This window comes from Punica granatum, chromosome 6 (assembly GCF_007655135.1).
Source record: "Punica granatum isolate Tunisia-2019 chromosome 6, ASM765513v2, whole genome shotgun sequence".
Classification (NCBI taxonomy): domain Eukaryota; kingdom Viridiplantae; phylum Streptophyta; class Magnoliopsida; order Myrtales; family Lythraceae; genus Punica; species Punica granatum.
The window spans coordinates 2,988,610-3,002,744 of record NC_045132.1 but is presented as its reverse complement, the minus strand read 5'-3'; the positions used below and the strand labels follow the sequence as shown (position 1 = coordinate 3,002,744).

The window sequence follows — 14,135 nt, the reverse complement described above, 5'->3', positions numbered from 1 at the left end:
TGCCTAAAAGCGTCGGCCTTGAATCACAATAACCGTTTGTGTTAATCATGGCTCTTGCATGCTTAAATCAAGAAATTGATCAAAGCTAAAACCTAAAATAAGTTTATCAAGAAAAGAAGCTAAGTCAAATATAATCAACATACTATGTGTTTATATAAAGCCCTTATTCAAATTCCAACATGCCCTTACACAAAAGTCATAGGAAATATTACATAATATATCTATCAGTTTCTCCACATTTATGTATCAGCTTCACTGATCTTCATTTGCTCGTTGCCCGGTTCATGCAAAAAGAAGGAAAAAGCTGAAGGCTGCTATAAAACGTCTCCTTGCACCCCAAAAACCCCTAATTTAGGTTTCTCCATAGAATTAGGGTAAAAAAGAAACAGGGAAGAGGATGCACAGGAGAAAATCTTATCTACAGCAAAACCCCAGCCATCGAGACCACAACCGGAGCGTCGACCCGTTAGAATGCCCAACCAAGCTCAGCAAAAGCGGAAGCATTTCTCTGTTTAGCCCAATCCATCATTATTCATTACCGAGTTATATATCGATGGGCCACCAAGATATACGATCTCCAAATCTGGTTGAGCAGACGACGCAGTCCAGCATGTGCAGCAATATCACCGAGCATGGAGAAGAGCTTCGTATCATGAGTATTCTCGAACACGTACGTACAACATATAGAGCAAGGTAAAGCAACCAATAGCCGGAGGGCGAGATAATATATAAGGAAGACTGGGCTAGCTAGAACTTGTTATTATTCATCGCCATGGATGTACCAACATAGGAGCATGGTGGCGCACCGCCGGAGGATGTAGATACGAGCACGTTGCTCCCGAACCAAAGAAGCACATTTCCGGGTGAGCCCGTTGCCTTTCCTCTTCGAGCATGACTTGGCTTCAGCGTACTTGGAGTTAACATGGTGGATAACAACCTCGGCCATGGCTGGGAAAATAGATAAAAATTTTTTTTTTTGTGTTTTTTATGTAAAAAGAAGAACAATAAGAGTGAGGTTTATTATGAAGGGAAGATGAGTTCTTTTATGAGGGAAGGCTTTATAAGAAAAAAAAGCTCGACGTAGAGCTTGGATCTGAGAAGTGGAGGTGGAGAAGTATTTATACAGAATCAGGAACTCATATAAAATTGATAAGATGATTATAAAATAAGAAATATTAAAAAAAAAAAGATAACTGGGTGTTGAAGGCAGGCAGGGGAGTGAACTTGGACAATTAGGGCTCGGAAACTGAGGGATTTGAAGTTTAATATAATAAAAAATATAATTTAATTGATTTTTGCATGGGAAGGTGTACAGCTCTTTGGGCATGTTTTTCTATGCAGGGGTAGTGAACGTGGGCTTTAAATTTGAGAGCTCTTATTATTTTATCGACAGTTTTATTACAAAAACGAAAAAATATTAGATAAAGAAAATCACCATTGGACTCCTGTGTTAATGTTCATCTCTGATTTTCCTTCATTTATCAACTTTTGTTAGGTTCTTTAATACTTTAACTCTCTAGCTGTGATGATTAACTCCACCTCTTATTTGTTTTTTGGATTTTACAATGCTCTTTCAGAACACGAATTTCGCTCCTGATAGGTTCGAATCTCGTCTTTACCACACCATTTCACCATTAGCCCGATATGCTATGATGTATCTCACTATTGCTCTCAGGATCCATTAGTTTGTCACGTGGCGTGACTGATAAGTACTAACTACTAAACAATGCATTGCATGTGAGATTATGCTTACAATTCGTTAGGGTTTTGTATTTCATTTGTTGAGTGTCCAATATCAGAAAATCAATAAGAAAATTCTTGGTATATATCTTGGAACTTTTTAATTGTAAATGGACCAAATCATTTATAAAATTAGTATGATATATATATATATATTGCCATGTGAGATGATGTATAGTCTGCGTAAAACACCTCCTCATTTTTCCACAAACACTGGCACCGAATGTGAAACTGAAATCGACCGATAAACCCAATCATCACTACTATATATCTTTCATGATACGGTAAAAACTAGTTGGGCTACACCCATAATCTGATAAGCCAGAGGGGTTCAAATTCGAATTATGGATCTGATTGAGATATATTTTTATTAATTAATTATGAAATTGATGTGTGTGTGTGTGTGTTGGGGCCAGGGATGATGGTTTGTTTAAATTATCATGAATTAGCTGGAAGTTCTTAAAGAAGTGGCAAAGGTGAGAGCGGGAGATGTGGAGGGTTGCTTGATGAGGACAAGGCAAGAAAGATCATAGAAGGGGAACATGGTCCCGGCAATGTCACCTCCTCTTGCTGATCCGGAGATTGGTTTTGTTGGATTCTATACATTAATATATGTTTATATATGTGTATATATATATACACACACAACTCATGCATACATGCCTATATATACAAATATATTAACTATTTTATTAATGAGATTATAAGGTGCGCTCAGTCTATTGATAAAAATCAATTCTTATTCATGGATCGACTTTCTTAACCACGAAATACTTTTAGTGGGTTTCAAACACCTGCACTGCACGTAAAATTCATCTATTGACAAAGCAACTTGTCAAAACTAACACTTGTCATTAATAAAATCTAGAAGATGTATAATTAAAAATGAATTAAATATTAATTGTACAAAGCATAATATTTTTTGCTCAAACTGGTAATGCGAAGCATAATATTTTAATCGTAGGATGTTATGATTGTACATTTTTAATTCACTCAACTAGTTGGAATTATTTTTGCTGTTGTGATCAGCAGGACACCAAATCTATTTTCCCATGCAACTCTAGGGCAGTTCAGGGGAGTTTAATATGTATACGTATATGTATATGCTTATGAGAACAGCTGTTTTAGTTGGGGTTTAAATTTAAGGATTGATTAATCTTACATTTGGTGCTTAACTACGTGTATGTGACTGGTCAGATTCTTTTCAGCAACTCTTCATATAGGGAATCATATCTGAATTAATCCAAATAATGCATGTTTAAATCTAAACTAATTAATGAAGAGACAAGGCCATGATCTGAATACTAATCTGATCAATGTATATAGGATTATGGCCCGCTTATTGTCACTTGCTTAGAGCACGGCATGATTCTATCATCTGCTGCAATTAATTCATCGGTGCTTCTTCATACCCAATGATAGAATAAAATCACCAAAGAATAGCTCGACCTTGAGATTAGTTGTATGAATTGAGTTTATAAAAAGCATAGTTAACTTCGTATAAGTTCAAGATAGAATGTTTCTTTAATTAAGTTTCTGTTTGATTGTCAGCGCAATACATTTAATTTACGATTTAATCATGCATGTGTAGGTTTACTCAAAGTATCTTTTGAAAAGATCACGTTTTTTTGTTTCTGTGGTGATGGTCAAAGAGTAAGAAGAGACAATATCCAACTCCATGGATATGGGGCTTGTTCGAATCCGAGGATATATATTTTCAGAATGTGCATGCAATCATGGAGAATCTCTAACAGAATCAGTTGCCCATCTACAAATCAATCCTTCTTATTTTATTTGCTGAAGTGAGGAATATGGTTCGGGTTCTTTAATTAAAGAAACCGTCCATCGCACGTATATGTGGTCAAATCAACCTTTTGTAATATGAGTTCTAGTAGAGCTAATCTATGTGAGTATGAGCACAGGAATGGGGATCGAAGTCCAGGAGCCGATTTAGTCTCTTGTCAAAAATCGCATGACCAATTCCCAAATTAAATGAGAGAAACCAACCTTTAGGCAAATGCTATGTTTTCTCGGGTTGGTTTTCGGGTAACTCAGATTCGAACATGCTCTTATCCACAAAATCTGCTCAAACATTCAAATCTAACTTGTGTCAATAGACGGTGTAAAATGCATATGTAACAGTTCATCGAAAAAATGCATATGTAACATGTTAAGGTTGGAAAAATCCTATCTTGATCACGTGCAGACCACGAGTCTCGAGCGAACTGTAAAAATGGGAATAACGGGAGGGAATTCTGATTTCCCATTCCGATGCTTAAATGAGAATGTGTACGAGAAGAGTAAAAAATAGAACTTAGAGTTTAGGGGGTACCTGGATCGGTATTTATTGAGGTTCATGGGAGATTTATATTAGGATATCGATATCTATGTCAAATATCCAATTACATATAATAGGAGGATGTACTTGCCGAATATAAAGTTAGAGATATGAAATATATTGCAACGATATTAAATACCTATAGGGAGAATATTCGAGAGATAATACTGAGATATACGATACAAAGAAGATATCCTTTAGAGATTGTTACTACTTTGGCATATCGAGGGGGGGTAAGTCGAGCCGGATGGGTCGGACCGATTTTCTGGTCCCTAACATAACACAAACAAATCAATTGACACAAATGAACTCATAAGTGAATGATGAGTTAAGGTTTATATAATGATATTAGTTTTCTATCCCATGCATTGTACAAACTCATTATCTCGCACTTTTTTTATTATGATAATTATTCACATTTTTAACAATACCAATAATATTAGATGATGTATAAATGATTCAATAATAACCTGGCAACTAATTATCTTATTCAATATGTATTATACCATGAATGTTTAGTTTATATATTCACTTTACAAATTTATTTTTACTGTGAAAATAATTTTTTGTAACGTTTTAGTTTCAAATATTAGATTTATTCTTTTTATGAATCATAAATTCATGAAATTAATTATTTGTAATAAATTTTAATCTTTCAAATGACCTTTAAAGATAAAATAAGTGACATGTAATTATAGTTTTCTAAAAATTATAATAATCAACTAATCGTTTTTCAGCGTTCTATTTTTGTAATACGCTGGTTTGTTATCATAAAATTATATAATTTATTTAGATTTTTGAAAAAGAAACTTTCTTATTAAGTCATTTGAGTAAAAATCTTAAATTAAAAGAAATTACAGGAAAAATATCTCCATTTTTGGTGCAATTTAGTGCAGTTCCCTCAAATCTCTGCAGTATGTACCAATACATTGAATGATATCCTAAGACGGCAAGATCAAGTGAAGAGCAAGCAAAGCAAATATATGCGTTTTATTTAGGCTTCGGCCCTTCATCTACCGAAAAAGATATGCGTTTTATACACAATGATAAGTTACTCAAATTTTGGGGAAACAAATTCTTGAAATTGTTCTACTATACAAATCTTGTACGAAAGGACTGTAATATATACCTTTAAATCTCTTCTATTGAAATAATTGCGATTGAAGCTCAAAGATTGGAATATTTTGAATCTTTAACGTTGAGAATTTAAGATCAATTTCATATTGAAAATCATAGCAAACCTCAAAAAGTAAGTCCCCCTTTCATATATAGGTTAATTCAAATGCGATATCTTAATATTAATCAATCATCGATTATAATATATAAAAGTCGGTATGGGCAATAAAAAAAAATCATCCCATAAGCCTTTTCTTGATACCCTTAGTTTGTGGTAGAGCGTCTCTTTGACAATATAGCCATAATGATCATAATTAATTATTTAAAAATTTTAAAAACTTCTCAATTCCTGAATACAAATTTAATATTTCTTGAAAAAAAGTTTGATCTTGAATAAATATTAAAAGCAATCTTATCAAAAGAAATTTTCTAAATATAAAGTAATTTCTTTTAAAAAATACTGAATTAATAATATACATTCACACAACACGCGAATCTGCAGTTAACTCTAAAAAATTATGGACGAATGAATTGAATTCCAAACTTTTGGCTGCAATCCCAAAGAAGTGATTTGGAGGGAAGAAGACCTAAGAACCCCCCACAGTACTACATAAGTACCTTCCAAGAACATTCCTATATTGTAATTAACGAGCTAGTAGAAATAATTATTATCCTAAAAATTAACAATAGATCATATGCTAGCAAAACTTTTCATGTTCAGGTACGTGCAGTGGACAAACCTCTTTTCTTTTCCCCTGTTTGCGATAATTAATTCCATGCATTAAGCCAACAGGAGAAGAACCTATAGGTCTTCACCTTGGCATGTTCGAGCACTGTCACTCCAACTACTCCTATTTCTTGTTACCTTTTAACATTTTATTATATTTATATTCTATATATGAAAATTTTCATTTCAAAACTGATATTGACGTTTGTATTGCTTATGTATTAAATATCTCCATCAAATTCGATATCTACACTCTTATTGTAATTTATATTTTTCTCGTAATACTATTTATCTATTGTCTATATTTTATTTTATTTTCATCTACAAAAATTTTAAAGTAAGACTAGCATTAATCTCTTTCATTTTGATAATTTTTGAAACATTTAGTATAGAAAACCCTCAAATTTTACATAAGGAGAGGAAGAAAATACAGAATGGAAAAAGAGGAAAAAAAGGAGAAATAAAGAAATGGATTTATAAATAGTATTTGGATCCCTATAGATGGAAGTTTGAGATGAAAACTTTCAGTCTCATGTGGATAAATACAAAAATTTGAGACAAAAACTTCCATCTCATTCCCTTAAGATGGAATATTCTGTCTCGCATTCCGTCTCAGGCTAGAGACTGAAAGGGAGACAGTATTGTCTGTCTCGTCTCAACGAGAGACGGAATTTGAGATAGGAAATTTCGTCTCTTCATGTTAAGAGATAGAGTTTTTCGTATCACGATCCCTCTAAAAAAAAAAGAGATAATAGAAACACTAGAAAGGTTCAAGTTTGCCCCTAAAAATAGAGGAAGTAGTGCTGAGAGTGAAGTTGGTGAAAAGGTCGAAAGGACGGTTCTATTCATTAAATATTTGATAGATAGAGACAGTTTGGAGATGAACTTTTTGTCTTAAAATTAGAGATGCACTTAGAGAGGGAGATTTCCATCTCGCCTTATCATGAATGGCAAAGTTCATCTATGTTTCCGTCTCAAAATAGAAACGGAAATGGATACGGATGTTGTCATCTCTCTGATTTAAGAGACGGAGAGTGAGACGTACATTTTCATCTCTCTTTATAGTGAGAGAAAACTTACCGTCCCTAAGTTCATCTCACAAATGGGAAGAAAATTGAGATAGACAAATATGTTTGTACGCGTAGAGAAGAAAATTTCCGTCTCGTATTTCTATCTCAATTTGAGATGAGCGAGGTCCATCTCAATTGTCGCTTCTATAGCAGCGAATTCATGTACCCGGTGAGGACAAAAGAAAAGTTGTGACGAGCCTTGATAACTCTATGAAAGTAGAGTTATATAGTACATTTTATGAATATAATTAGAGCTAATTTATTGAGTTTAGGTTAGTTTAAGCAGGTTTTTAGTTTTTATTTTATTCATTTGCATTCTTAAAGCTTTTAGGAGTTTTATTAGCTTTTGGTTTATTTTTAGGTGATTTTTGGAATTAGTTTATTAAGTGATCTTTTGTGGCCTCTAAGTTTTTGGTTTTTTAGATAGGTTTAACTCGAGTAATTGGTGCAAATTGCATATGGATAGAAAGCTTATCAATTTAGGAGGCAATAGTTCAGACAGTTCATGATTTGGAGCTCAGACAATGAAGATACAACAAGTTGAAGTTCGGTACACACCGCTATTTTACAGATCCGAGAGGGCCCAAGCCATGGATATAAAAGCCTCGACCACCCCATATCAGTCAATACAACTAGAATTCAAATTTTTCGATATTTGTGTGGGTCTTGGGCATATCTGGAGAAGAGATTAAGAGGAAGATATTTTGATGTATTTCGGATAATTTTCTTGGGTCTTAAAAAAGATAATACTTAAGGCCTAGATTAGGAAATTGATTCTTGATTACTAGGGAATTAGATTTTGGGTAGATATGATATCATGTTTCTTCCCTCTAAAAGCATGAGTGGCCGTGAGTGCTAGCGGTGGACGACGTTAAGGAGCTGTGAGCAATGTGGGAAAAAGGAGATGAATTTTTGGTTTTCATGGCACAATCGTGCTAGTTTTCTATTACTCTTGTTATTTCTTCTTCGATTTCAATGTCTATGTTGAACTCTTTCACTTGTTCTTTAATCCTTATGGCCTAATTTCATATGCTAGGATTATGATTGAATCCGCTTGTAGTTAGTTTGTTTATTTTCTCTTGATCTAATGAGTTTTTGATCTGATTCTATTTATTATATCTTATACTTAATGCTTGTAGTTTTCTAATCAATAATTGATATGATTTGTTAATTTGAATGAACTTAGAAAGAGAACTTTAGATTTAGAACATGGATAGAATAACCTAAGTTCAATCTCGAGGATTTGAGTTAGTTAGCGGGTAAGATAGGAATATATTTACACAACTTAGGTCGCCAATTGAAGTTGGAACTTAAGGTGTTTAACTTAATTGCAATTCCCATAGGAATATAGGGGATTGGTTGAGTTAGATAATTTTTCTTAAACAATTCGGAAGATACTTAAGAAATACTTGTGAAATTGAGGTTAATAGATTGGGTCTTAATCGAATTAGGGAAAGAGGAAGTATATCAAATTAGGGAAGTGCGCGGAAAATTGTAATTCTAGGTCGTCTCACCAGTTGAATTTTCGTTTTTATTTATTTACTTTATATTTCAAAAACTGATTTTTGATTAGCATGACTTTGATTAGGTCATGATAATTTGAATGCTAGGAGGATTTTAGGTACAATCCTCGTGAGAATAATACTCTACTCACTCTTTATTACTTATCATGGCTCGTGCACTTGCGAGGTTATAAACCTATCAAATAAGCCTTCTTTCAGCATATAGTTCAATTGATCATTATCTCGATCCCATGTATTCTATAGCTGGCTAAAATAAATCTCAACTCAAGTTTTGGATTTCGAGTATTGATAATTTAATTTATATCTTAGTTGATGTTATCGCTAGAAGAGAAGGTCCCATTTTTGGGTCGCCCTAAGTCTCCCGGCCCATCTCCCAACCCATTCAAAAGGGTCACCTAAAGTACAGTCATTTTAGACCCAGAGATCCATTCACAAACGGGTCACCATAAACCCGACCAAAGACTACCCAAAATGATGGGTCGGCTAAAGTGATGGTCGGCCTATGTAATGTTTGAGACCAGCCAAACTTTTAGATCGCCCAAAGTGATTCTGAGTCGACCTAATTTGGGTTGACAAAGCTATGGTCAGGCTAATAGCCCGCTGTCAGTCCACGAGGAAAAATAACGGGTGCCACTATCAGCACTACTAACGTTTATCAGTTTGTTATCGCCTGTTGACAAATTGTTTGCCAATTGCAATATAGACAAATAAAATTACACTTGAATCAAATTTTACAATCCAAATGATTATGTCCATAGTCATAACAATTTAAGATTTCTACGGTTACAAGACTCGACAAAGCCAAATACTTATGAAACAGATTTACACTTATTCTACAACAACTTCAGCTCAAAGCTTTGAGACGGGACAATTTCTCCTTCAATGGTTGTTCCTCTTCTTTAATATGAGCCCCAATGATTTGTAATCTCACTTCGTTATCCTTTTGAATCTTCACCTGAAACCTACGACGAAAGGCCACATCACTCCAGGCAAGTGCATAACAAGTGACAAATGACGGAAATAACTATCGATCATGTTTTGTGGTTTCTTCAAAGGAGGAACAACTTACCGAGCCATTCGATGTCGCATAATTTGGAGGGTCATCATATTAGAACTCCATATTATCGGGAATCAGCTAAAGGACAACAAAATCATGGTTAAGTATATACTAAAATCAATAGTGATAATCATGGAGGACAATATAACACAAATAAAGCAACCCGAAATTGGTAGGACTATCTCTCCCTGTTTTGAAAAAAAATCAACTTACACTATAAATTCCTTTGGTTTTAATTATCGAAGAGCGAGAAATGATCATCGTAACTAGAAGTCGCAATACCAATTGACTCGATTGCTAACAGCAAGAAGCAACACAATCAAGGCCTCTTTTCCATCCACTTTCCCCAACATTTAACATAGCAAATGAGTAGAGAGAGAGAGAGAGAGAAAGGGTCACCAGTGCTCAATGACGAATGCTCTTTCCTTCTTCTGCTTTTCCTCCGTAGAGGGTGACTGGCTAAGCTTCTCTCGATTCATCGATTTCACTCTCTACGGACTGAAACGTCTTTCCCTTCCATTCCACCATGACTTGAGCCAAAAAAGATGAGAACTTGTCGGGGAGGGATTTGCTGCCATCGAGAATGGAAGATATTGCTCTACTCGTTGTTGGTCAGAGGTGGCTCGTAACAAAGTTAGGCATTGACAGGACTAAGAGGTTGAGATGAGCTTGTCCAAGAGGAGCATAGCTGAGAGGTAACACATAAGGAAGAGGAAGGTGGAGGCGTGGTTTGTGCAGGGTCGGAGATAGTGGTGGTTGAAGGTGAAAGAGCATAGGCATTGGGAAAAGCCTGGACATGAAGAAGAAGAAGAAGAAGAAGAAGAGGAGGAGGAGGGGATGGTTGGGCATGAAGAAGATGTGAAGAGCCAAAATTTAAGTGAAAAATTTAGAAATTTTAAAATCATGGGCGGAAAAGTGAAAAATCGGAATAAACAGTACTTAGGCCGACTAACTTGTGCCGACCTTAATTATTGGGTCGCGAAAAATCATATCTATGATGACCCTTTTCTATGGGTTGGCCTAGGTCGGCATACCATGACCATTTTTTGCCAACCCATCCAAAATGGTCGGCCAAAGCTCTATTTTGGGTGACCCAATTTTATGGGTCGGTATAGGCTAATATATCATAACCATTTTTTGCCAACCCATCCAAAATGGTCGACTAAAGCCCTATGTTGGACGACCCAATTTTATGGGTCGGATAGGCTGGCATATCACGACCATTTTTTGCCAACCCATCTGATATGGTCGGCCAAAGCCCTATCTTGGGCGACCTAGTTTTTCGGGTCATCCCAGACCCATTTCAAGGGACTTTTGGCAACCCATTTTGATAGGTCAGCAAAAGATAGTCGCCAAAAGTCCCTTTTGTTGTAGTGGATAGGTTAGCTACATCACTATGAAAAAAGGGGTCTAGGTCAACACTTTTTTTTTACCTTTGCCTACTCAAAAAGCATCGGCCTAGGCCCTCTTGACATTTTTTTCAACACTTTTAGAAGCGTTGGAATTGCCCCGTTGGCATATGCTTCTTGATGTTTTTCCAAAAGCGTCAGCAAAAATCCATTATAGACCAACACTTTTCAAGGCTTGGTCGAAAACCAGGTCTAGGCCGACACTTATTGTATCAGTCAAAACCATCCCTAAGCCAAAACTTCTTACGTTGGGCCAAAACCATCCCTAGCCCTACACTTTTTGTGTTGGCCAAACCCATCCTTACGTCGATATTTTTTGCGTAGGGCCAAAACCATTCCTAAGCCAACGCAAAATGAGTTGGCTAAAAGCCATGTCTTGATCGACGCTTTGCAAGCATTAGCTAAAAGCATTTTTAGACCAATGTAAAAAGCGTCATCACATACCATTTTCAATTTTAAAATAAGGACAATCAATTGTCTGAAAATTGACCGCCCATTGTCAAGGGTGAACTTACCTAGTTCACCGCTGATAATAGGTTGTCAAATTTTTGACAATTGATTGTCATGCCCTAACATCATAAATCGTTCAAAGAATCACCCCACAATTATCGATACTCAACCACAACTTCGAATCGTCAAAATCTAGCATAAACTTCTTAAATCGATAAAAAATCATCATACGTTAATGAAAGTTCAAATTCAATTGAAAATGGATAGAAGTAACGAAAGAAATTGAAAGAGAGAGTCCAATGGCATGAGAGGTTGAAGAGGGGCGTCCACTAGCAACAATAACTTTGAGAGGTCGAGGGGGAGCCACTAGCATCCGTAGCGGCTTCAAGAAGGGACGAAAAGTTACAGCAAGGGGATGAGATGCATGAACTATAGCAACAAATTAAGAACAGGTTTGAAGGACGGCCTTGAGACCATCATGTTGGTCTTCCCATGGTTGATGTGTCCGATGGTGCTAATGTTGACTTGTAGCTTCTTTCTCTTGAACTTCTTGAACGGTTAGGGTACAACCTCGGGAGGAGTTGTTGTGAAGGTAATGATGGATAGGACGAGGATAGAGGAGATGAGGAGACGGATGATGATAATGGAATTGATTATGGAGGTAGATAAGGAGTGGAGAAGGTAGGAAGGTTGTGGTGGTGATGGCAGTAGAGTGAAGATGGTGGCAATGGAAGGGTGATGGTGGAAGATGGCAGAGGAAGGGAAATGGTTTGTCTTTTGGGGGACGATAAGAAGAGGAAAGGGGGGCGGGGGGGAGGAAGGAAGGGAATGTTGCCTTATATGCAGTCCACCGTTGAATTTTTGAATTTTGAAATTTTCAAGGGCTGGGGGGAGGGGGCATTCCTGCTCGACCTTATAACTTTTTTGGCTTAAATAGCTTTGGCTAATGTTTTGTAAAGTGTCGGCGTAGACAACCTTGGGTTGACATTTAAAAACGTCGATTCACATTGATCTCAGGTGACAACACATTGACAACATATATGACAACGTGTTATCACCTAAGATCAACATGGGCCGACGTCTAAAGGTTGTCTAGGTCGAAACAACAAATATGACAACATGCTGTCCTATTTGTTGTAATATATGGAAGTCAAGTATTTGAGGGCTCTAGTTCCAAAATTCTTGTAGAAACATATGGAACTCAACAAGTCATTTAAGTCCCTTGTATTAGAAGAGATATGATTATCATAATCTTCAACTAAATAAAAAAAAAGTATACCTTTGTTTGGAAGAGTAATTAGTGCAAACATTCACCAATGATTAGAAACCAATAGATTTTGGGATCGAATCTTACAAATGTTAACTTTGTGGATCGCATTTTCTCTTCCTCCACCTTTTAACATTACTTTTATACACACACATACACATATTATTATGTGTGCGCGCGCGCGCGCATTGCATGGAATTAATGTCATGAATTATGAGTTGGAAAGCCTTAAGAACACTACATTGGCGTTGATACGTAATTGTTGGCCATGAGAATTGCTAGTCATAAATATGTAAGAAAGGCCAATTAGAAGGTAATCTAGATGGTCAGTCTAACTCTTGAGTCTTAGATAGTCGATCTCATGCTAGTTTAAAGTAATTAATTCAATATGTTTAAGTTCCTCTCTTGAAACCTAGTTACATGTTTCAAGCAAGGTATGAATATAATACACATTTTATGTTGTTCAACCGATCTCTTGTAATATGTGGCCCTACTTATCAAAAATGTTTCTTTCGGTTTTGAGGAAACCTAGGCCATAAGGAATTAAATAGTTATTTTGTATGATTAAAATACTAGCAGTTGAGTTGGTTTATATTAACTTTGGGAATACTTTGTGTGGATTTTTCTTATAGGTTTTAACATATATAAGCTAGCATATAAATTAAGTCCTTAATATATATGTATATATATATATATATATTTTATTTTATTTTCCTAGAACAATATCTTCTTTATCGAGCCTCTCGGAGTTTGTACTCTAACAGCTGAAAACGTGATCCCACAAAGGGCTCGAAGCCATATACTTTTCTCAATAAAGCACATCCAAAGTTTCTTTGCAACATTTTTCATAAATAAGTCAGTCTTTTGTTAAAGAGCCATTGTGAATTTGGGTCGATCAATAAGCCATTCTCTTCTCAATTTGAGACAACTATTGAAGATTGTCGTAAATTTAATCTTGAAAGATTTATTTAATCAACATCATCCTCAACAATATTGTGTGTTTCATAATAACAGATTTTCGTAAGGAGACAGCGGGTTGCCCTTCCTATTATGAACCATGAATATCAGTGACAACACTTTTGATAATAATCAATGGCAAAATGACAATCTGCTAACATACTTTAAAAACACACATGACAACATATTTGACAATATCCAGTAGCAAAATGATAATTTGTTGACCAAAAATCTCGAATTTTTGGCTAAGGGGGAACTTTCCCACAGTCTTTGAATTGTTTAAAGAAGAAGAAGACAAGGCCTGACATTTGAAGCGTTGGCATAAACAGTTTTAGCCCGATGCTTTTGAAAAGGTTGGAAAAAGCACAAAAAACTTTGGGATAGGGTAAATAGAAGACAATTCTTTTCAAAACATCACCTAAAAACCAATCTTTACCGACATTTTCTAAAAAGTTAGAAAAAACTCCTCCGGGCCAATTTA

The 14,135-nt window shown here is 35.6% G+C and overlaps 1 protein-coding gene across 1 annotated transcript; it reads right to left on the bottom strand.

Annotated features, from left to right (window-relative positions):
• Positions 1 to 26: 26 nt before the first annotated feature.
• Positions 27 to 1,059, bottom strand: LOC116211772. Its single transcript, XM_031546287.1, has one exon. It carries the CDS (start codon positions 944 to 946, stop codon positions 761 to 763), a length of 186 nt encoding a protein of 61 aa, XP_031402147.1. The 5' UTR covers positions 947 to 1,059; the 3' UTR covers positions 27 to 760.
• Positions 1,060 to 14,135: the final 13,076 nt, after the last annotated feature.

Coding starts and splice junctions, on each gene's coding strand:
- LOC116211772 (XM_031546287.1), bottom strand. CDS start 946: ATGGCCGAGGTTGTTATCCACCATGTTAACTCCAAGTACGCTGAAGCC.